The sequence below is a fragment of the Aptenodytes patagonicus genome, chromosome 4, assembly GCF_965638725.1.
Source record: "Aptenodytes patagonicus chromosome 4, bAptPat1.pri.cur, whole genome shotgun sequence".
In the NCBI taxonomy this organism is placed as follows: domain Eukaryota; kingdom Metazoa; phylum Chordata; class Aves; order Sphenisciformes; family Spheniscidae; genus Aptenodytes; species Aptenodytes patagonicus.
The window spans coordinates 56715366-56739238 of NC_134952.1; the positions used below are offsets into that span (position 1 = coordinate 56715366).

The following is a 23873-nucleotide window of genomic DNA, read 5'->3' on the forward strand; positions in this document are numbered from 1 at the left end:
TACCTGACCGGTTGTGATCCTGGTAGCTCCTATAGAATTGCACTCCTGCAATGTAAGGAGGAATTTTGCTTTTTACTTTCTGAAAGTCTAGGTATAGTACCTCTAGCACTCACATTTACATATCATGGGACATAAATGCACTTGTAATTTCTCTTCCTGGTTCCAATCTGTAAATTTCTCTGAGGTTGTAATCAAGAACAAAACTATATCAGGAGAAAAGCCACCAGACTGAGCTCAGGAGGCCAGAGGATCTAAAGAGGACAAATATGAATTGAAGAAGGGAATATTAGGAGAGAATAGGACAAAGTAATGTGATAAGAAAACCTCATGTTTAAATGAAAGGGGCTGGAGTGACAGGTGTTACCTGAGGATAACCTCATGTAGCAAAACACATTTTGGTCCTGCAAGTGAGACCAGAGAACAGCAGCAGCAGCAGCAGCCGTTGTTTCTCTGCCATACTTTGGTTGAGGTTGCAGCATTCACCCAGTTGAGATGGCGGCAGAGATGTGTGGGCATACGTGTGTAAGGCGGGTGAAGGTGGGAAGCAGCAGCAGTGGAGGGGGCAAAGGCAGTTGTTTGCTGCTGAGACGAGGGGTGTGATAGAAGGGCCCGCGGTATGAGGAAGAGCTCCTCCTGCCCCATGGGACCTCTGGTGCTTGAGTGCACTGCATGGGACGAATTTGACCAAAACCCTTCATTGGTAAAAGTGTTTTCTTTGGAGAGGTGTCCTTCTGGCTCTCAGCTGGGCACAGGAGCGCTGGCAGCAGCACCAGTGTCAGTGAGTTCCTCGTTCTCGTCTCCTTGTGCCCCACAAAGTGAGGTGCTGGGCGAGAAGGGAGGTGGTCTGCTGCGCTGGTCCCTCCGCTTGGCCTCCCATGGCTATGTCCTTCAAAAGAGCAGGACGCTGCGAATACTGAAAAGTGGAAAGGAAGGGAGGAGTTACAGGTGCTGTGGCTGCGGGTGTTCAGGAGCAGGCAGCAGGGCAGGCAGGCGTGCCTGAGGACGGGCCACCTTCTTTCTCATCCAGCCTCTTCCTAACTCAGCTGCATGAGATGTGCAGCAACCGGGCAGCCTTCAAAACCCTGCTGAATGGAACCCCTCAGGAGCTAAGGCACCTTGTCACTCCCCAATGCTCTTGTGCTGCGGCTGTAAGATACATTCTTCCTTCCTTTGGCTTTTATGCTGTTGTCGCCAAGGATGACCCTTACTCCTCGTCCTCCTTTGCCTGTCCTGTGCTTTCAAATATTGCCCTCAGATGTGGTGTCTGTGGGTCTGTGCTGGCTTCAGCGCAGTGCCAGGGCCACGGGATCTCTGTTGAGCTGAACCATGGGCGGGAGGGTTCCCTGTGCTGAGCGCGAGCTCTTCCCTCTGGGTTATGGTAGATCCTCCCGCCACACGGCTCTGATCCCTGGCTCCTCATAAGGCTTGGGTGCTTTTTGAGAAGGCAGTATTGCATGCTCTGTCTGCCAGAGGGTTTGGGCTGTTTGAATTTTAGGTGGAGGTGGTGTTTGCTGTACCTCGCTCGTACTATTCAGGGTCTCACCTTTTTCCTGCACATAACAACTCAAATCCCCTGTTCACTTTAGCAATCAGTAGCGTGTGTGTGATCAGCAAGTCTGAGTTGAATTTCTTCTCCAAATAGCTGGAAACTAATTTGGGGATAAAATGTCTCATCTTCCAACCTAGAAACGGGAGAAAGCACCCGCAGTGAATAATCAGAGAAATGCTGTTTTGGTAAGGTAATGTTGCTGTGAGGGTCAGGACGGAGTGACCAGTACTGGTGCCTTTATCTTGTAAGAAATTTTCCTCTCCTTGGGAGGAGAGTGGGTTAGCGTAGGCAGTTGTGTGCATTGAACTGTATGAAACAGTTACAGTTTATTAGGATGTTTCATGCCTATATATACAGTGGAAATCTACCGCTCCTGTTTAGCTGTGTTTTTCTTGAAAACCCTCTCAAAGAGGTTTCCTGGGACATTGCCAAGCTTGAAATATTCTTGATGACCAAGAGGTTAGTGAATAACGACTATGAGGAAAAGTGTCTTTTGTCCTACAGCTGAGGACATTGCTCAGATGGGAAAACTCATATTCAAGGGGAGAGCTATTCATATGCCCTGAAGGGTACCTGTTCCACAGACTTTTGGAAATTACCGTGAAAGGAAAAGGCTGAAAAGTCTAAAATGTTTTCCTAAGTTTCATACCTCCAACCAGAGTCCCCTTCCATGTATGCCCAGACAGCAGAAGCATAGGATCAACGGAAATCGCTGAACCAGAAGCTGGTACCCCAACCATCACGCAGATGCCAGTGTTCATATTGCAGGAAGCCAGGGCAGCAGTCTGATGGGACAGGCAGGTGAATTAGAGAACGCGCTGATGAATTTGCAGAAAAGTGTTCTTTCTGTGCAGTCATCTGCATCTCCCTGGTAATCTGAAAACACATACTCCCTTGTGCAGCAGATATGGAGAGCTCAGTGCCTGTTTTAAGACTTATACATCATTTTCCCCCAAAGCCAATAGACTGCCTTTCTGGGCAAAGATGTGCCCAGCAGTGCAGGCAGCAGGCAAGGAACTGCCCACCGGGGTGAATTTTGCCCTGACAGGAACCTGTGAATGAGCTGGGAGGGAGGACACGTGCTGAAATGCCACCTACCATGGTATCTGCATGCCCGATGACCTCAAAGGAGTAGTCCATGCCATAGCCAGTCATCTCAGTGAGCACCTCCTCAATGGGCTTCTTGAAGTCCTGAGGACTGATGCCGTTGGTGGCTCCCAGCTCCTTGGCCCTGGCAAACTTGTCCTTGTTGATATCAACAGCAATGATGAGGGAGGCTCCAGCCGCCTTGCAGCCCATGACAAAAGAGAGGCCAACTCCTCCGATGCCAAAGACGGTGCAGGTGGGAGCCTGTTTTTACCTGCACAATATGGGGCCCTGTGAGTCTGTAGGGTGAGCAGAAGGTTTCTGTTGCACAGGGTTGGTGAGGGTGCGAGGGCAGCCATGGGATGCTTGTGCTTGACACGCTTGAATACCAACCTTGGTGGTGTTGATGGCAGTCCCATAGCATGTGGAAAACCCACAGCTGAGCAAGCAGACTTTGTCCAGAGGTGCAGCAGCATCTATCTTGGCAACGGCATACTCCGGGATCACAGTGTATTCTGCAAAGGTGCTGACCCATAGGAAGTGGTGGATCCGTTTCCCTTTGCAAGTGAACTGGCTGGTCTTGTCAGGCAGCAGGTTTTGTGGTTCAGAGACACAGTTGGGAGGCGCATGCATTTGTTTTTCATCAAGTAAAGCACCCGTGGGGGTGTCAGACTTGTTGAGAGAGGCGACCCCATTTAGGTGTAGGGGAAGGTGAAGCAAACTCACTGGGACTCCAGGCAGTAGTTGGATTCGGGATTCAGGCAGAAGCTGCATTCCCCGCACTGTGGAAGGCAAAGGGGGATGACTTTGTCACCTGGAATAATGCACATCCCATGTTAGGTGCCTCTCTCTGGGCAGGCCTCGAAGGTGCTGCCCAGCAGCACCTGGTTGGAGAGCTGAATCCTGGGTGTGTATTTGTGTGTGTGTGTGTGTTATCTGGTTTCACAGAGGTCACCCCTTCTCCAACACTTTTCACAATCCCAGCTCCTTCATGGCCTGGGATAACTGGGAAATCTGCATTGGGAAGGCAACCTTCCAAAAGGTGTTCATCTGTGCAACAGATGCCAGTGGCCACAATCTGTTTGGAGAGCAAAGAGTAGATGATCTGGCCTCTGTTTAACTCAGTTTGTGGAAGTAATTTTCGCAGGGCTGTTACAATTCCCACCACAATCGGCGCTGCCACCCCATGCCAGTACACTGTGCCCAGGCCAGGCTTTCCCCTTCTGCTCATGCTGAATGCTTCATGTGGCTTTCCTCTGCACTGCGCTGTAGGGGGTGGGGACTGTAGGTTTGTGCAGTGTCGCTGGCTCCCAGAGTTCTGGGAATGGAAAATCCCAGGTGGTCATGTCTGAAACAGCCTGACGTAACTTAGCAGGGAGAGCAAAGTGTTGTGCTGTGCGCAGGTGTGCCACAAAGTTTGGTAAACCAGTGAAGACTGCCCTTTTCTGATGAACTGAACAGGGTCGCTGCCAAGAGCCATGGGAGATGCTTGGGATGGGTAGTTCAAAGGCATTACACGGCCACTAGTGTGTTGCAGCAGCCCACTGTCTCAGAGCCCTGCTGTGCACAGTCCTGTGCTTTTATCCACAAGCTGGTGTCTCTCAACTGAAAGCCTGTTTTTTCCAACAGAAGTGCAAAATTTTGAGTGTCAAATATGATCTGATTTTCTTGTTGTCCAGGATCTAGTGTCAGTGCTGAAGGATGAGGTTCTCTATAACATACCACTGCCTTAACTTTGATGGTGCAGTGAAATCTGCAGCTAAACTATGTGTAAGGTCAAGAAGCATCATAAGCTGTGAACATTTATACGGAGGCTTTTCTTCATATGGTCAGCTGGGGAGAGAAAGAGGGCAAAAAATACCTTCACTGGTGCTGAGATATTGCTACCAATAGGCATTTTCTGGTGTGGAGCAGACGTTTGCATGTTCTAAAGCAGTTTGCACTTAATGAGGGTATTAAGTAAGTTAAGTAAGTAAGTTAATTAAGAGTATTAAGTATTGAGTAAGTCTTCTCCTTAAAAAACCTACAGTCCAAGATGTGGCCACTATAAGTGCTTTGCAGTCCTCAGTGAAGCTGAAAGGGAAAATGCATCTCCCCAGTTTGGGTTCAGTTAGCTGGGGGCTGCTGCATTTTATCACCCAGTGCTCCTGAGTGTCTGGTTATGCCACACAGGAGCCTGATCCGAAGGGGATCGGGAACTGGACTGCTTGGCACATTTTTCTTCACTATTCAGTGGTTGTCAGGTAGCATTGACTGTGAACATTTTAACCTGGAATTTTTTTCTTTTTTTTTTGTTTTGTTCACGTAGCACTTCCTCAGCTCTGCCCCCGCCTCCCCGATCTCTTCCAGGAAAGGCATGGAAAATGGTATCGTGAGGGAGCAGCCACAGCAGGGCTGCTGCCCCTGGTGGGAAGAGGCAGGAGCCAAGGGTGACCACAGGGCAGGCAGTGCCCTCAGGGATCGGGACCCGGTCCCACAGCACCTGAAGGCAGTGGGCAGAGCTGAGTGCTGGTAACAGGGTTCATAGACAGCCCCAGGCCAGGCCAGTGATAAACCAGGGGCAGGAGGTCCAGGCAGAGTGACAGGAGACAGAGCTGGAGGTGGGGCTGCAGGCAAGGCCACAGTCTGGATCCCAGGGTTCTGTCCAGGAGAGAGGGCTGGAGACAGGAATTCCTACACCACAGCTTCGGCAAGGACTAATCTGAAAGGGAGCCCCTGGCAGATGGTGCATGAGTGGGGGTTCCAGCTAAGGCTGCTCTGGACAATTGAAGCCTATTGGTGGACACAGATCCCTGACAGGTATATTCAAGGTGTAGCCACAAGAAGAGCAATTCCCACAAGGCAGAAAAAAGAAGTGAAACATGTTTTTACCTTGACATGGACTTCACCTGCCTTTGGAGGTGCAACCTCCACCTCCTCAACAGAGGGTGGTTTGCCCACGGCCCAGGCAACAGCAGCTCCGCATCTGATAACCTGGAAGCAACGGAGGGGATTACGCTGCATGGGAATGTTTGCCTTTGGCGCACGGTCGGGGACGGTCATCCTACAATCACCTAAAACAGAGGTGCAGAAACTCGGTAGTGCTCAGCTCATCAAGCCAAGTGATGTTCAATAAACACTGGCCTAGTTTAAGATCTGAGGAAACACCATTTGTGCTTTGTCACACAAAGAGAATGAGGTACCCTTAGGAAATTATTGGGTTTTTAATGGCTTTTGTGCATTTTTCATAATGTCGTCATATGCTAACGGACAGATTGTGCTCTGATGGGGAGTGTGGCCCCTACGTAGTGGAAATGCCTATTAAGAGCTTTGCTGTTGGTCTTGTACAATACTGGGCAAAAGGTACCTAAGAGGGGTTAAGAGATGGTCCCCATCTGACTGGCAACTGGCTAATTTTTTCCCTTGCCAAAGGGATGATTTGTGTGTGGCATCTCCCAACCCTTGAGCTGATCAACCTAAGGCTGGTTTGATGTCAGCAAAATTCAGCTCGCAGCTTGAAAAGGGTATTGCCAGGGACAAGGCTGAATGCAAGAGATGAGTGGCTGCAAGACTGCACCTCTGAAGAGCTATGTTTCCCTGCCAAAGCAGGAGCGCAGGGCAGGGTTGAGCAGGAGGAGGGTGTTTTTCAGAGAAGTACAATTTGATATTTTCATTCCTGAGCTGCTGGGCAGAACAGGAGAGGAATGCACTACCTAACACAGGTACCGACATGTGCAGTTGTATGAAAGCAGAAGCTCGTGTAATTCAAAGGGGTTTGGATGAGTTGGGGGAGTAAGGTCAGAGGAAAGAGGGCACGCAGTAGAGGTGCGCAGGCTGAGCCATTTGCAGAATATTTCCCCAAGAGCTGGGCACCTCAGAGAGGAAGACAGGAAATGCGTTGTCCTTACTTTTCCAGAAGTGGCCATGGGGTCTTAGCAGAGCTGTTGCTGTCACTGCAGCAGGCTGGAGGGAAGCTGCCACCCGTCTGGCCGAAGCCCCGTGTTGTGAAATGGCCCAGCCATGGAGCTGGAGTACTCCTGGGCACCTGCTGGCCACAGCCGAAGGGGGAGGCAGGGAGCGTGGAGGGAGTCCTGGTGTGGGACCATTGCTGGAGAGCGGGGAGTGGTGGTTACTCTGTGTCCGATGCCGGATGCTGAGGAGCACAGCGAGTGTTGAGTGGAGGAGCTGGATAGCGGCAGGGAGATGCTGATGGGCAGCAGTCAATGCTCCATGGGGAGTGGGCAGAAGTCCTCCGGGGAGGCTTTTACTGGTGGCTCTGCCTTTGGGCCATGCCCTGCCCTCCCTGCCTGAAAGGCACTGAGAGCTCAGCAAGATTTTTCTCCCCCGCTTGCTTCCAGCAGGTGTGGAGAGAGGAGGTTTGCTCCTCGGAGTCCCCTTGTTGCCAAGGGGTAGCATTTGACTTGGCAGTGGTTCACGCCAAGGTGTTTGCAAAAGGATTAAAAATTAAAAAAAGAGAAAAAAAAGACAGTGAAAACATGGTATGGTGCACAAACGTGCATGTCCTTTTGGAGTGGTGCTTAACTGTCTGTGGTGTTGCAGCTATTGTCACCTGGGTAGTAAGGGGAGAATGTGTCAGGCGGGGGGGGGCTTTTCCAAGGACACGTTTATTTCACTCCTGTGTAACCAGTTTTGCAAGGGGGTTCACTCCCCCGGGCTCTCCTGGTTCCCACAGAGCTGTTTTCTGCTGGGTCATTGGGCGAGGTGATTTATAGGAGATAGGATGAGCCAGATCTTGTTGGAGGTCCAGGCTAAGATGAGCACCCCTGTGTGACCCTCAGGTTTGGGAACTGCTTCTGCACTTGGGAAGACGTCAGCCCCAGGTTTATGTGCTCAGGGGACTGCCTGGAGAGGTTTGTGTTGGCGCTTGCTACTGCATGTCCCAGCCCTGTTTCATGGGGCGAGGGGGAAGGTCAGCAGCAGAAGCAGCACTTGATGTTGGCAGGCTGAACCCCCAGCTCCCAAATCCCCCGAACCCGTCTCCAGCTTCACCAATGCAGACCGGCAGCGCTACCGTGCCCCAGCAGCTGGCTGAACTTCTTGCCCAGGGCATGGTGGCCCTGTGATGTGACAGTGTCTCCAGCCACGTGGAAGTGCTGCTGGGCAGCCTGTTCCCCAGCCCTGCCGGTCAAGCCCAACCTCTAGGTGATGATGGCCAGGTGCTGCTGCGCTCCTGTCATGGAGGTGAGCATCTGGCACTAGAGCGGCCATGCACTTGTGGATCATTTTGATCTGTATTTCAGGTGCACAGGGATGTTTAGCAGTTTTTCCCAGGAAACTTCTACTTTTTCACAGGTTTCTTTGTGCACCTTTGGTAGCCTCCATCAGACTGTGAGCACTGGTGATGTATAATTTCCCAGGAATAAGGCTTTTCAGAATGAAGTTTTTAAGGTTTTCAATATTCAGCCTGGTCTGCCTGCTGCATTAAAAAAACCCCAAATCTATCATGACTTGTGGTATGATTTATATATCTTGCAAGAGAAAAATTTGTTTCACTTATCCTGAGCAGCCAAAGATGTGACAGCCCTTGAACAAAACATTGGCCTGTCATCTCCCAATTATCTGTGCAGCACAGTAGTTTTGATTACTGGGATCTGTGCTGTCCATCTGAACCTGGAAGCAATAGAGGGGATTAAGCTGCGTGGGAACGATCGTTTGCCTGTGATGCAAGGCCAGGGAGAGTGAGCTTACAAGCATGTAAGAACAGAGCAGTACCAGTGCCTGTCTCTGCACACTGTGGCACGCGCTGCTGGAGCTACACCACTGTCCTGTGCTGTTTCCTGGGGGACTTGCTGGGTGGGTGGGATGTGGTGGGGGAGCAGAAACACAGTAGTGCTCAGCTGTACGTGAAGCCAAGTGATGTTCGATAAATGCTGGCATAGTTTAAGGTCTGAGGACACGCTATTTGTGCTTTGTCAGACAAAGTTTGTCTCTTGGGAAATTATTGGATTTTTCATGGCTTTTGTGGATTTTTCATAGTGTCGTCATGTGCTAATGGACAGATTGTGCCCTGATAGGGAGTGTGGACCCTGCTCATTCACAGGAAAGCACCAAAATGGAGGCTCACACAGAGCCGCTGCATGTGACCCTGAACCTACGTGGAGTATCTCAGCGTCAGAGAGCCTTTGGGAAGGTCTGTCAGAAACATGCTGCCCAGAGCTGCACAGTCACACGAACAAATTAATCTTCAGCTGAGTGTGAATGGGGATCTGCAGGGAGAAACACTCTAGGACAGTATTATTGGTCGTCCCCAGTCAGAAGCCACTTCATTCTTCCATGTGAAGACAGAACTAGATTGCTGCCTTATAAAATGTCCCTAGTAAGAATGATTTCATGGGTTTATTGTTTTGGACCCCAGCAACTATCCTAATAAAAGTAACAGCAGGTGTTTACTACGCTTGGCAGATTACAACAGAAATGTGCTTTGCATGATCCTGAAGAGGACAGAAGCGAGGAGGTTCGCTGTACTTTATTCCCTAGCTCTATTTTTTTTTTTTTTCTTCTACTCTGAAGACTGCTGTTATATTCTCTACCCTTCATGCAATAGGGAATGCCTTGGGAAAAAAACATGTATCTGGCATATGGAGGATACTTTACCGCTCTGTACTCCTTTCTGTCCTCACAAGCTAGGTTTAAACAAGCCTTCTTTGGTTAAGTCATGAGTTAAACATACCTTAGCTGGTACAATAAACTAGCTTGGCCTCCACAGAAAACATTTTGTTAGAATACTCTGAGAATTGAGATATTATTATGCTCTTGTTTCTACTGAGTCCATGTTACTAGAGATGAGATCAGTTAAGTGGAATTAAACCCCCTCTCCTTCTATTTTGAATAGCGATCCAGTTCACACTGTTGGTTCACACACAACCTGCCTTGAAAGAGATCAGAACTCTTCAGGTGAACTGCACCAGAAAAGAATTATTTTATGGTCCAGAAAAAATCTTCAGACCTCACTGCACAGGTAACCCCACAGAAACAAATGACTCAAGTTTGGGTCTTAATTGCTTTGTAAACTGAGTTTATTATACGTACACGTGTTTAAGGATCTTCTTCTGTTAAAGTCTAATCTCTTGGTAAACTTATCCTCAAATCGTTAACCTAGCTGGGCTGCTCAAGGGCTCTTTCTGCTGACACAAACAAGTAAGTCATCATTAGCACACAGTCCCCTTACTTCACAGGCTCTTCTACTCAGCTACCGTGCATGCGAATGCCTGCAAGCTCTGATTAGTACTTTCAAAAGATAAGTCAACGTTGACCATGTTTGCCGAGATAGAAATAGCCTCTGTTCCTGTTTCCATGTTACAAACGCAGAAAGCAGTGAGATGCTTTATGTTTGATTTCTTGCAAACTGTTACCAGTTTCTTCCCATTTACTCTGTATTCACATGTAAAGGTTAAGAAACCTCCCCTTTATTTAATGGAAACAAATAATGATGCACATTCCTATTTCTTCACGTTGTTTCCCAAGCATCAGCTGCACTTGTATAAATTGGCCAAAGATCTAAAACCATACTGATAAAACAACTAAAACATCCCCAAGGAAGAGGTACAAAGGTAAAAAAAACCAAACCACAACACAGAGCAACACCACAGCAGTTTTATATAAAATGCTTGGAAGCGTTAATTTGGTAAAATATCCAGTGGTGAGACATTCTCCGGTACCTAAGTCTATGATTTACTGAAATTATTAATTCAAACACATGATCACCATAAATTTTAATCTCTGCAGTAATTTCCTTGCCTACCAGGTAATGGAATGCTAAAATCATTCAGGATGGATACATAGTTCTGACCTAGAGCTTTACTGTGCTGAGCTGCATGCACAAATCTGTTAAGCTTGCGGTGCTATGAAGGCCCAAAGAAACAGTTTCCTTCATTTTCCGTTTATTAAAAGATAGCATATTAAAAGCCATTTTAAAAAAATCCAAACCTTTCATAACACCTGTGACAGCAGCAAGTCCTGTAATTCATAACTGGCTATTAAAAGAAAATTGCAGCACAATACAGAGGATTTAAAGCAAGAATCAGGAGAAAGGCAGGAGGAAAAAGATTATTTAATTTATAAACACTGTGCTTGAAGTCTGGGGTTTAAGCTTGATCCTTGTATTCAAGGGTGGTGGTGGTAGACCTTTCAGAAACATCTTGGTTTGTATTTCATATCAGTTGTATTGGAGGATACTGAAGTTCGTACTGGTGCTGAGCCATCTGCTGCTTAACAGTTGGGAATCCTAAAACACCAGGACACTGCGAATACTGCAACATAAAATGACAAGTTAGTGACTGTGGAAAAGCCCCTGGGCTAACATCAGCAAAACACTGCTGTTTTCTCTGGAAATCTAGGCTATTGCCGTCAACCGAGGTACTCCCTCCCTGCCCCCTCCAGCCCCAGCTTGCAGCTAAATGGCAGAGCAGATGTGCAAACCTTGCTGCAGATGCAGAGAACAAAATTCATGCAGGACTGCAAAGCCTTCACTCATGAAGCCCAGGGCTCCTGGCAATTAATCACCAAATATAGCCTGGGAAGTCCTTGGAGGGGGGCTTAGGCACATCTTTCCAGTTACAAATGGCTCTAAGGGTAACCTCTGAATGGTACAGCTTATTCGGGGCTGAAACACTGAAGTGTTTCACTTAATAAAAATGGTCAGCTGCAACATGCCTCTGTCTTCAGGCTGACTGTCTGTATTTTAGCAAAGCTGATGGCGTCTCTGTCCTCACCACTTTCCCCTGTTTGTTAGACTAAAATCTAAAACTAACATTTACAGCACATCTAAAATAAGGACAGTCAAAAAATGAAGTGCGTGCTGCATAGTTAGAACCTGAGAACAAACCTCAGGGGCTAAATTCTTCTGTTACACGCTTTTTATATTTAGAGCAAGTAACACCTAAAATAACTGCTAGCAAATGACAATGAAAAGAAAACATGAATGTAATTCTCCAGACTGTGTAAGTTATAAACAGCTAGAACTTTCAGAAAGGATAGTCCCCACACATACTAAGGTATACAAATGTATTTCCCACTTCTGCCAAGGAGAGTTTTCAATTATTCCCATGGTTGAATCTTGTCCCATGTCTCTGGCAAACAATATTTCCGATTTGAACACTCTATGAAAACAGAGTCTGAGCTGAACTCTCACAGTATATGAGGAATGCATGAGAGCTAAATTCTGAGTTTGCAATGTATATGTACACCAAGTACTTTTCTTTTTGAAAAGCTCTGAAGTTCAAGGTAAGCTACCCAGTGACTTTAGGACTAATTGCACTGGGACTCTGTTCCCTAACTCACAGGAGGAATGGTGAGTTGCTCTTCTGGTAAACATAGGCTATTTCTGTGTTCCTGCTCCTCATCCTAAAACATTTCTCAGAATGCGGTGTAGCTAACCCCTGGCACTCTACAGCTTGGCGTTCCCAGGCTCCCTTGGTCGTGCGCTCTTTTGCGCTCTTTTGCGCATGGGTAGTGGGCAGAGACTTCCTCATTTGTGTGGTCTTTTCTCCCTCTGCCACCCAGAGTCTTTGCTCCAACTAGAATCTGAAAGTTCCTCTGCAAGGAAAGACAGCGCCCGCTGCATTTCAAAAGCTAAAGCTTTGCTGGCTTTATTACTACAGCTGCAACCCACGGGCACACGCTGGGAGAGATTAAGGGGCATAGTGGGTTGCCTTCCCCATTCTCTGCTGTGAAGTCATACTCTGTGTTACCGTACAGCTCCTTTAGGTTATTTGTATAGAACCTTTACAATTAAACAATGTTTACCTCTTCCCTGTCCTTAGCAGATCAAATCCTTCATTGATTTTAGTGAAAGGAAGCGTGTGGGTTATTAATGGATCCAGAACAAATTTTTTCTTCATGTAGTCAGCAACCAGTTTAGGGACTGAATCTTTACTCTTCCAGCCTGAAAAAAACCACAGACAATGGATAATGAAACATCAAATGCTTGTGAAAATAGAGAAAACTCGTGGCAGCTTAAATTTTTAGATAAACTTAAGAGCATGATGAAATGTTGGAGCATGTCTTTACCTTTGTAACAGAGAGCCAGGGGATGAAGTGCAGCTATTCTACATATGACGAACCCAGTAAGTGCTTTACTGGTAGAAGGCCAGTAAAAATTTGAATCTTTACAGAAATCAAACTTTCCCCCACATTAAATACTATTTCAACTTGTCTATTGATACACTGTCCACTAAATCACACCTCATACAAAAGCCAGAGCGCTGACATCCATGTTGGTAACCGGAAACTCGATTACCCGGTCAAAATTGGGCGGGTGGGGGTGGATGTGTCTCTTTTTTCTTACAAGCAGTACTAGATAAAGCTGTCTCAAATAGTAGGATGCCCTTCCAGAGGAACCTAATTTGTCTCTGCTATTTTATTCAGGTGTCTGTTGAATACATCAGAGGAACCGGTTGTGAGTGAGAAAACCTGTTGTTGGAAACAAGTTTTCTGTGGCCTTCAGCTTTGTGTTGAGTGAGCTAAGGCTTGCTGAGTCTGGGACTCTGCTGGGAGAGCTCAGAAAAGAGGAAGAACTGGAAAGGACTGACGGCAGCTGGCAAGGGGCTGAGCTGGGGTCTGACCTATGTGGAAACCAGGTGGGTCTGACCCCCGATGTCCTTTAGGGTCCTGACTCTCCATCTCTCCCACTCTCTCTTTTTCTTTCCCTCTCTTTCTGTCTTCCTATCCCTCTCATTCTCCTTTTTGCTCTTGCTCCTTTTCCTCCCCCTTCTTCTCTCCTCTCCCCCCCTTATCTTTTCCTCATTTTCTCTTTTTCTCCCTTTGTCCTTTTCTCTTATCTTTCTCCTTTTCTTTCTCCTTATCTCTTTTTCTCTTCTCTATTTTTATCTCTTCTCCTCCGTCCCCTCCCCCTCCTTTTCTCTCTCTCTTCTACCTTTCTCTTTCTCTCTCCCTTTCTTTTTTCTCATTTTTTCCTCTTATTTTCTTTCTCCTTCCCCCCCTTTTTCTCTGTTTTTTGTCTTTTTACCTCTTCCTTTCTCTTTCTCCGCATCTTCTTCTCTCCCCCCTCCCTGTTTTTCTCGCTCCTCCTCTCCCCATTAACTAACAGTTCCCATAATTACTTCCCTTTGTGCTTCTTTGTCAGCAAAATAGCTATCAATATTACTTCCAATAGGACAACCTAAGCAATGAATTTAGATATATCCCATCTCATTCAAGATGATCTACAAGTTTCCCAAGCCAGTTAAATCACATCTTTCCAAGTCCTTACCTCCAAAGACGGACCCTTTCCAGGTGCGACCAGTGAAGAGGAGCATGGGGTCAAAAGTGATCTTTTGTGCTGCAGGGGGCACTCCCACAATCACACTGACTCCGTAGTTGTATTGGCAACAGGCCAAGGCTGCAGCCTGCATTTGAAACAGAGGGACACCCCAGAGTCATGCAAGATTTGCCGCCGGGGCACAAAAGTTTGAATTGCTTCTCCTCCTCTCAGGGCTCAGCTTGCAATTCATTTTTTGTAACTGAAACCACATCAAACAATTTCCATTGTATCTGCTCACACCATTGTATCTGCCGTCATGGGTTAGATACGTCCTAGCTTTGTTCTCCTTCCCCTTTTTGTCTTAGTCGTTAGTGATAAGCCACTGTTGGAAAGCAGATAGCGGGCTATGTGAAATTTAGCCACCCTGGTTAGGCCAGGGGACTACATTGAAGGTCCCTTTCCTAAGTTTTTGAGTGTGCTCTGTCCCTGCATCTCAGTGGCAGATAGCTGGACTTTACAGGTTTGAAGTTAGCTTGACACTTTGCCAGTGGCTCTCAGCTCCTCACCCTTGGTGCTTAGCGGGTTAGCGAAGAGAGAGCTAACAAGCTAATGCCTCATTTGACCACATCTTTTGGTAGCATACCATGGTTTCGGTACGGCCGATGACCTCAAAGGAGTAGTCCACACCATCGCCGGTCATTTCAATCAACACTTCGTGAATAGGCTTCTTGAAATCTGTAGGGTTGACGCAGTCTGTGGCTCCCAGCTCTTTGGCCTTGGCAAACTTGTCGCTATTGATATCAACGGCAATGATGCGGGAAGCTCCAGCCGCCTTGCAGCCCATGACAACAGAGAGGCCAACTCCTCCGAGGCCGAAGATGACACAGGTGGAGCCTGGTTCCACCTATAATAACCATATAAACATGGCATACTGTTACAGTCTAGATAAAGTACAATGCATTTTCTTATTATCAACATGTTTTCACTTAAGCCATTTCTTGTAATTTAGAGATTACCTGCTGAGAAGGAATTTGCACATGCATACCTACTAGTGCAGTAGCCAGCTATACTGTTATAATCCTACATGTGACTAAGATAAATTGTCCCAAAAATACATTTCTAAGACCAGGTTTTCATTACATGTCTCAGCTTCAGGTTTAGAGCCACGTGTTTTTTATGATGCTTTATATTCCAGTGGTGTTAAGATCTGTAGTGTCACTCCACTGGAGTGTGTATTGCTACAAATTATGACTGTTGCATATATAGGCTTCCATGTATTCCTAGACTTAAGTTACAATAAAACAAATCAGCTCTGCCGTAACATTTTTCTAGGGGTGGTAAAGCTATGAGAGAAAACTTAATAGATGGTAATAAGTGTTTTTACTGGATTTTGAATTGAAGACTTCTGAGTACCTTAGAGACAAAGAAACTGAAGTAGGCAAAGAACTAGTATTTTCTTTCCACCCTGAACTCAACAGAGTCTATACCTCCCGGCTGCCATGCTGACAACCCGCTGGCAGGCCACACAATCCTGAACAGACCCCATGAGATACCAGAAACATCCACCACGATACTTACCTTGGCAGTCTGCACAGCAGCCCCATAGCCAGTTGAAAATCCACAGCCAATTAAACAAACTTTTTCCAGAGGAGCAGCAGAATCGATTTTGGCTACAGCAAATTCATGCACTACTGTGTATTCAGTGAAGGTACTTGTACCAAGAAAATGGTGAATCGCTTTTCCTTTACAGGTGAATCTACAGGTGCCATCGGGCATGAATCCAGCAGCTGAACCAATGCTGTTTGAAAGATGACCAGAAATAACGGCAAGTGAAATCTGTTGAATGTGATCAGTTTTGTATAAATAAAAATCAAATAATGGTTGTAGGTAACCCAGGAAAACTCACTGATTTTTACTGCACAGATTACCCTTGGTGCTTAAGCAACTGCTGCACTCCCCACACTGTGGAACAAAGAGTGGAATAACCTTGTCTCCTAGAAATAAAAAAGTAATGACAGAGGATTAAAAAAGGTAAACAAGAAGCATGCAGGTAAAAACATGAAGCAAGTGTATTTATTCCCTAGGCAAATGTGCACTAGGAGTGCAGTGCTGGTTTTATTTCCTTCTGCTGCCCTTGGAAGATAAACCATCTCTCTCTGTTACAAAGGACATCATTAGGGCAAAGTTATGACAACTAATTTCAATATGCAAAATTCCTGGTGTCTTTCATAGAACTGAGTCTGAGCTACGTCATAAAACCGTGTTAGCTACTGAAGTACTCATTCAGCAGTTTATTGCGTCTTCTACTTAAAAGGAAAATAGTAATACACAGGTAAAGAAACTGAGATAAAAATTGACATCCGCTAGGACAGCAGGTTGGAGTGCCAATATAACAGGGCTGTAAACCATGCATACAAAGAATGGGAAATTAAGCATTAATTTGCCAGCCCTCTTGAGTCTCTTTCTTATTTGCAGTCCTATTACTGTTGTATTGGAGTAAAGGTAGGTAAAAAATTTGTCAGAGAAGCAGTGACACACACAAGCTAAGACAACATCTCCAATTCTCTAGCACAATTATACGGTTAACAAAGTAGCACATAGCTTCCCAGTGCAATTTTTTACTGCTATGCATTTTCCACAGCAACCATGTATGGTAAATCCCTAATAATCTCTACACAGGTAATCCCTAATACAGATCAATTTGTGATTTGGCAGGTCTAAAATGTGGCTAATCCTTGACACGTTGAAAGTCAAGGGAAATCCTTGATTTCCACTAAAAAATGGAAAATGCCTACAGAACATGAAATGTCCCCACTACTCCAACCCTCCGTTAACTTAGAACTGTGACATGGGCTTAGTAATCATTCTGCTAAAGAAACTTTGCACATCTTGGAGCCTTTTTTAGAACTTGAAGGTGTAAATTAAGCAACATCTGAGAAACATGATTTTGTGTGTGTGTGTGTGTGTGTGTTCAGGCCTGATGTTTCAGCTCACCTGGAAACACACGGCAGCTAGAATTAGACAACAGGGTGATTTATGAACCCAGACTTAAGTGAAAAAGCAGCTAGAGCTATCACTGAAATTTGCAATATTTGTTTGGGGTTAAAGCAGAAATCTCTAATAAAACTTTTTCTTATTATACATACCAACTTGCTTTGGTCAGACTTCATACTTGTTGCCAGTACAAACAAAGACACTGGAAGTACAGAGGTCCTAAAAGTGAACTACTTAGGCATTGTAACAAACTGCCTGGATAAAATTGAGCATTTCTATGCAGATTTTGTTCACTACATATTTTGTCTTAATAATTTAGCCCTTGTTAGAATTTGTTCAGTCCCATAGAAGCGTCTAGAAAACCCGCCTCATCTTGCAGCAGTTGGAGGAAAATCAGCATCTTTCAGTGACTTCTCTATCTACCCACTGTGGTTCAAAGAGAGTGTAGCGAGAGGAGCATCTGGTCCTCAGAGCCATCCAGCCCTCAGTGAGCAGTGCTGACTCACCTGCACCGGTGCTGCACACAAGCGAAGCCTGCAGCAGGGTGGGCACCCCACTTGTGCCTTGATGCTTTTAAAGTGAAGTAATTGAGCACACGGACACAAGTTCTGGTCTACTGAAGTCAATGGATTATTTAGCCGTTAGCAGAATTAAAAGAAGGTGCTTTGACATGTTGTCTGGTGCTTTGCTTTGCCTTATTCTTGAGAGAAATGAGCTGTGTAAACTGTATTTAAAGAACCTGCAGCTAATACCTGATTTCCTGTGACCAACAGCAAAGAATCTGTGTTCTTAATCCCATGACAGGAAAAGCACTATGTAGGTGGAAAGCAAGCTGCAGATGTTTTTGCCGAAACCAAAAGAAATCTAATAGAAAATCTGAAAATAAAGCAAGATTTGGAACACAAAGATGTAAACAGCAGGTAGTGTCCTTTAAAGTATCCTTGAAAAACCTCAAAGCTGGAACATTTTCCTCCGCAGTACAAGTACTCACGCATGTAATCATCTTTGACTTAAACAGGAGTCTGGAAACTCAGCGCAGGGTTTGTGTTCAGTGCTGTTGCATACCTGGTTTGATCGAAGTTACTCCCTGCCCAACGCTCTCCACAACACCAGCTGCTTCGTGTCCAAGAATTATTGGAAAAGGCATAACCATTCCTCCAGTTATCACGTGGTCATCAGAGCGACAGATCCCTGTGGCCACGATCTGATTTAGAGGAACGACAAGAATATTTCAGCATTTAACTATGTCATGTCATATGCGGAAGTGAAATGATATCATGTATTTGGAGAAGTCACTTGCTTCCCTCCAAAATCACATATGCACGCAATAAATCTACAGGTAAAACACTTTTGGTTGTGTGATTCGTGATTCTCATGGTTTGTATTAGTCTTTAATCTAAGAAGCAAGGCTCCTTCGTGAATGTTTGCTATGCACTACTGAGCTCTATAGGGAGTCTCATTGATTATCTGGCAGAACTAATGTTCTAGCAGTACAATTATATATGAAGAACAGAATAAAATTATGTAAATATAAATTATCACATTTTATTTATAAACATAGAAATATTATATAAATTTTATATTCCTTATATTTAGGTTATGTTACAATATCTCATATAATAGGTATGTTATATAAAATATGTATTATACATATATGAGGTGCTGGTTGACAGCCGGCTGAACATGAGCTGGCAGTGTGCCCAGGCAGCCAAGAAGGCCAATGGCATCCTGGCCTGTATCAGAAATAGCGTGGCCAGCAGGAGGAGGGAAGTGATCGTGCCCCTGTACTCGGCCCTGGTGAGGCCGCACCTCGAATACTGTGTTCAGTTTTGGGCCCCTCACTACAAGAAGGACGTCGAGGTGCTGGAGCGTGTCCAGAGAAGGGCAACGAGGCTGGTGAGGGGTCTGGAGCACAAGTCTGATGAGGAGCGGCTGAGGGACCTGGGGTTGTTTAGCCTGGAGAAAAGGAGGCTGAGGGGAGACCTCATCGCTCTCTACAACTACCTGAAAGGAGGTTGTAGTGAGGTGGGTGTTGGTCTCTTCTCCCAAGTAACTAGTGATAGGACGAGAGGAAATGGCCTCAAGTTGCGCCAGGGGAGGTTTAGATCAGACGTGAGGAAAAATTTATTTACTGAAGGAGTGGTTAAACATTGGAACAGGCTGCCCAGGGAAGTGGTTGAGTCACCATCCCTGGAGGTATTTAAAAGACGAGTAGATGAGGCACTTAGGGACATGGTTTAGTGGACATGGTGGTGTTGGGTCGACGGTTGGACTCGATGATCTTAGAGGTCTTTTCCAACCTCAATGATTCTATGATTCTATGAGGTAATATTATATATAATTACATTACAATTATTATATATTATTTATATATTTAAAATATATGCATATGTTAGATATACAAAAATTTAGGCTACACATAGTATTTTATATCACATACTGCCTTTTCTTGCAGGTAGCACAGCAGTATTTCTTTTGAAACATTCAGGTATGTCTTTACAGCTTTTATTCTGAGAAATGGAGTTGTCAACCCCATGAGAGGGTTCTCCTCACTTGAGTAAAACTTGAAAACTGCTCTAAAATGAAAACAGCTGCTGAATTCCACTGAGAAAGTTCCTGAAATGTAACAGATGCTCAAAACCCAGTTAAAAAAGGAAGCTCCCAGCCCTACTGAGCTATTTCCTAGCACAGATTCAAACAAAGTAAAAGAGAATTTCCTGCTCCATGCTATAGGAGATTTGGATTTTTGCCTTGTACTGTAATTTTTTCAGCCTATTAGAGGCACAGGTGTCTTAGTAAACAAAAACCCAACCATGAAAAACTTTTTTTTTTTTTTTAAAGAACCTCATGATCAAGTTTAGGACTTGAAGCACGTTCCACAGGAACTCACTGAATAGTAACTACTCACCTAGTGAATTTTTTCCGACTGGATCCTAAAAATCTATAGAAATAATTCTGATAAACAGCAAGATAGAATGCAAGTCATAACAGTTGTTTTAAATTTTATTTTTAGTACCTTTATGCGAACTTCATGTGCTTTTGGTGGGGCAACTTCCACCTCCTCAATAGAAAAGGGTTTATTGGCTTCCCACATTACTGCTGCTTTGCATTTAATAACCTGCAAACAGAGCAAAGAAAAAGGGAATGGCATTTGCATTTGCAAGTCACCACACAGACAGATTCTTTCTTACATTTCTGCATGTGAAACTCGTGCTCATATTTGGGGGAAGAGAGGGAAAACTACAGGAACAAAAACCCCAAACCCAAAATGCACCAAAAAAGCCAACACCAAAGCACAGTGTAAGCCCATTTTTTTCCCCCACCAAGATCATGTCTGACTTTGTTCATATTTCTGTCATATGAAGTTTTCAGCAACATGTCTAGTAGTCTCCTAGGATAACTGGATACCTTATCCATCCTCATTGCTCCTCCTCTGTTTCTAACTTCCTTGAAGGATTATCTTTGCCATGTTGGATTACTGGTGTATATTTGTGTCTTCTTGGAGATGGCACAGTAAATGATGCCATATATCAGGTTGTGATAAAGTCTGTATTGCCTAGAACTGCCTGTGTCGGGAACTGACAAAATTGCTAAAAAATGGAATTCAGAGCCTAATACAGGTTTATAAATGTATTATTACAGCCCAGGTTCAGCCATGAGGTGATGGCTGAGAGGACACCTATGTAAAATGACGTAGCACTATGCAGAGGTAATCTTGAAGAAGCAACAGTCCCTTTAGTGCAAGATTATCCGTGCTAAGGTACCTTGCTTCTCAAAAGGGATATTTAACTCAGGTGGGGTTACTCCCAATACCCAAGACAGCTTTTTTTTTTGTCTTTTAGGCTAAAGTTTGTCCATTAGCTCCACAGGCTTTGTCCAGGTGCTGACAGGCCTCTGGGCTCCTCTGATCATCTGCCACTGAGAGAAGAATGCACTCAGAAGAGAGCAGCGTTGTCCACTCCTCATCCCAGGCTCTCAGACAGAAGGAAGCCTCAGTTTCCACTCTGCAAACTCACTTCTAGTGTATTCAAAGGTAGTGGGGCCCCTCTGGCCCCGTATTCATTCCTGTTCTTCCTTGGTGGTCTCTGCCCATCCCAGAGCTTTAAACGACTCCAGGCCCTGGGATATGATTTTCCATGTCACCCTTTTGGGTGACACTCTGTTAAGTCCTCAGTCACTCTATTAAGTCCTACTGACTGCAAGCGTTCGGGTGGCATTATCTTGAGAGGGAAATGGAGGTGAAACGAGTCCATGATGCAAGGAGTTTAGCACATGCAGAAGTATCCTGCATGACTGGGAGCCTGGGGCTGGGACAACTTAACACCAGTGTGCTGCAAAGTTCTCAGGGGGGAAAAAAACAAGGCAACTTTTTAGTATCAAAGCTTTTGAAGTAGGAGTAGAAATAATGTCTAATTATCAACAAATTGTCAACTGGTAACAAAGAAAATAATTACCAGGAAATACTAAACATATGAAGTAAAACAGCACACTTTCAGCAGCCAGACCCAAAGTGGCAATGAGCACAATGCTTTGAAAAAGACAGACTTAAGAGAGGTTTGCACTAAATTTAACGTTTCATGTGTCAAATGCAAGCATGATTAGTAAAGAATTCACAAGTGAGGCCAAAGATCACATTCTAAAGGGCCACATTTTCAAGGAAACTTACTTAAAAAAACCCCCACAACTTGCACATGCAAAGCACACGTAGTGTTTATAAGAACAGAGGTAGCCAAGAACTGTGGGTTGCTGAGAACAAACAAATCTCTCCTACAATTAGACATTGGTTAACTATGTATTGTTCTGATGGCTGAGTCCCTGTGAACTTTTACTGACTATAACAGGATCCCACAGATGCACCAACAGCACACGAGCACCCATTTCATCTACTAAGGCAAGCACTAGCTGGAGTCACAGGTTTTTTTTCTGCTCATGTGTTCTACCAGCCTTACAAGTTACTGCAGCATGGGGAGGGTAGGTGTATAAACATGCCCCTTTTACAGAGCATAAGGTTGTGCTGCTTGGTCATGTAAACTGCACGGTAACTCACATATTACTCCAAGATAAATACAGTGAAAACAAGGCAGTTTAGTCACATCACAACACTTAATTTACCATGCTCAGTCCAAGGCTTGGTGGAGGACTGAGCTTGTGAATTTACCTACAAGTGAACTACAATTAATTTTGCACTTGCAGTATCTCGGAGTTAAAGAGAGCATTTTTTTTTTTTCTCTTGTTTTGTTTGGTTTTAGAACAGTGAAGACAGCTGGCAGTAACAGCAAACGATCCTGGCACTTTTTAAGGCACATTCCAGCAAGGTACATGCCTTCAGGCATTTTCCATCTCTGGGTTCCTGTCCATCGACCTCTCTTGCATGTCTCTGGGTGTATGTTAGCATCTCTCAGGTAGTGCAAGAAGCAACATACACTGTCTTCAGCAGTGGTATTAACCTACATCTCTCCTGTCACTTACTTTCTAGCAAAGATGTAAATACTCATTTCAGTCCCAGCTCAGTACTGCATTGTATGTGATACTTACTTTTGGTCTCCATTAACTTAAGCTCTAGACTTGTTATACACATATTCAAATTTAATGACTGTCCTAACGTCAGCACAATTACACCCTGAAATTTAACACAATATTAACTATGTCTTTTTTTTAGAAAACAAACTGATATGAATTATAAAGAAGCTAAAAATACTTTAAACCAATTGTGGGATCTCAGAATGGAAACCGATAGAGCTGGTAAATACATTGATCTGAACACTTACTACATTGTATCATATTTTAAACTGTCCAATCAGAGATGAAAAATAGTTTGCTAACCCTGTGGGGAGGTTATTCTCATTCTGGTGCTGTTACCTTATGTTGCCTCAGTGATTAAAAAAATAAATAAATTATTGCCTTGAAGAGTGTAACAACCATTTCCTAGGAGAGTACAGTGGCCTGCAAGTAAAGGCAGCTCTCCTGTACCAGCTTCCTCCTAAACTCTCATCTGTGCTATACCACCAGGACTTACGGTGTCCCTGCAAAGAAACTGCATTTAAAAATGCATTACTCACCTGCAGCAAAGAAACTTTTCTAATATAAACTTTTGCTTACTTTGCCTGCCGTGCTCATGTTGACCGGTGCGTCTGTTTCGAATCTTGCCACCGCTGATTTCTTGCACCAAGAATTCAGTCAGCTGCAAAGCAGTCAGGTTGCTGATACCCCAAGTCCAGTCCAATACACTGGAAGCCGGTCTTGTGAAGTGCCCCTGCGAGTGCACTGCTGTGCCCTTTTAGCCAAGCCTCCCAGCTCAGAGTCCCACCCCTTAATCAGCCAAAGCGCTAGAAAGAAAATAAACCATCCATCTGCTGAAACCTCACTCTTTACAGTGCTTCTGTCTTCCCGATTCCTTTGTCACGCTCTTCCCCACCCTTTTCGCATCCCACCTATGGTTGCCCTCAATATCACGGGAAGAAAGCAAAAGCCCTGGCTGGAAGCTGTCCCCTCTTTCCACCTCCCTGGGAGGCTGCCCTCGAAACCCACTGCTCTCAGTGGCACTGTAGGTGCAAAGAGAAAAGGGGAGAGTGGCTCTTGAATTCACAGCAGCGGGGACGCCATGAGAACATGAAGGCTTTGCTGAATTACTTTGGTGACACTCATAAGAGCCCAGCTGATATACGAAAACATGCTATTGTGCAAGCTGCTTAAGAAACATACACTGTATACACAGGCTGCGGCTGTACCTGCTCCTGATGCCTTAGTTTTACAGTCTGGCTACTCATTAATCTGTTGGAATGGCTTCCAGTGACCAGTGACCAAGGACAACGTGCCGATCGTGCTGATGGGAAAACAAAAATCAGTAAGTCAGCAAGAAGTGCTGCAAGAGGATGAACTTTTCTTAACACGTGCAACACCCTGCTCGATTTGCGAGTGATTGCCTGACCTGTTAGTTCCATCAACACCCGCAAGCGCAGGCCCCATCGCTGCTCACGTGCCCACATACTTACCCTCTCCTGGCACAACGTCCTGGTGCAAGGGATTGGGTGGAGGTCAGCACTG

At 45.2% G+C, this 23873-nt stretch overlaps 2 protein-coding genes across 2 annotated transcripts; both read right to left on the reverse strand.

The window, feature by feature from the left end:
- Positions 1-888: 888 nt before the first annotated feature.
- LOC143160091 (alcohol dehydrogenase 1-like) lies at positions 889-6540 on the reverse strand. Its single transcript, XM_076337642.1, is given in 9 exon segments — positions 889-913; positions 1544-1682; positions 2199-2334; positions 2648-2909; positions 3015-3248; positions 3362-3453; positions 3576-3713; positions 5507-5608; positions 6523-6540. Coding segments are annotated over 9 exon segments (1146 nt in total).
- Positions 6541-10214: 3674 nt separating this feature from the next.
- Positions 10215-23420, reverse strand: LOC143159633 (alcohol dehydrogenase 1). Its single transcript, XM_076336795.1, has 9 exons — positions 22929-23420; positions 19846-19947; positions 17895-18033; positions 15742-15829; positions 15414-15633; positions 14479-14739; positions 13845-13980; positions 12380-12518; positions 10215-10884 (listed from the first exon to the last, which is right to left on the reverse strand). The coding sequence occupies exons 1-9, from the start codon at positions 22944-22946 to the stop codon at positions 10860-10862; spliced, it is 1128 nt and encodes a 375-aa protein (XP_076192910.1). The 5' UTR covers positions 22947-23420; the 3' UTR covers positions 10215-10859.
- Positions 23421-23873: the final 453 nt, after the last annotated feature.

Coding starts and splice junctions, on each gene's coding strand:
- LOC143159633 (XM_076336795.1), bottom strand. Junction 18,034..19,845: donor CACATGAAGTTCGCATAAAG/GTACTAAAAATA, acceptor CCTCTAAATCAG/ATCGTGGCCACAGGGATCTG. Junction 12,519..13,844: donor GAAAGGGTCCGTCTTTGGAG/GTAAGGACTTGG, acceptor GGTTTTTTTCAG/GCTGGAAGAGTAAAGATTCA.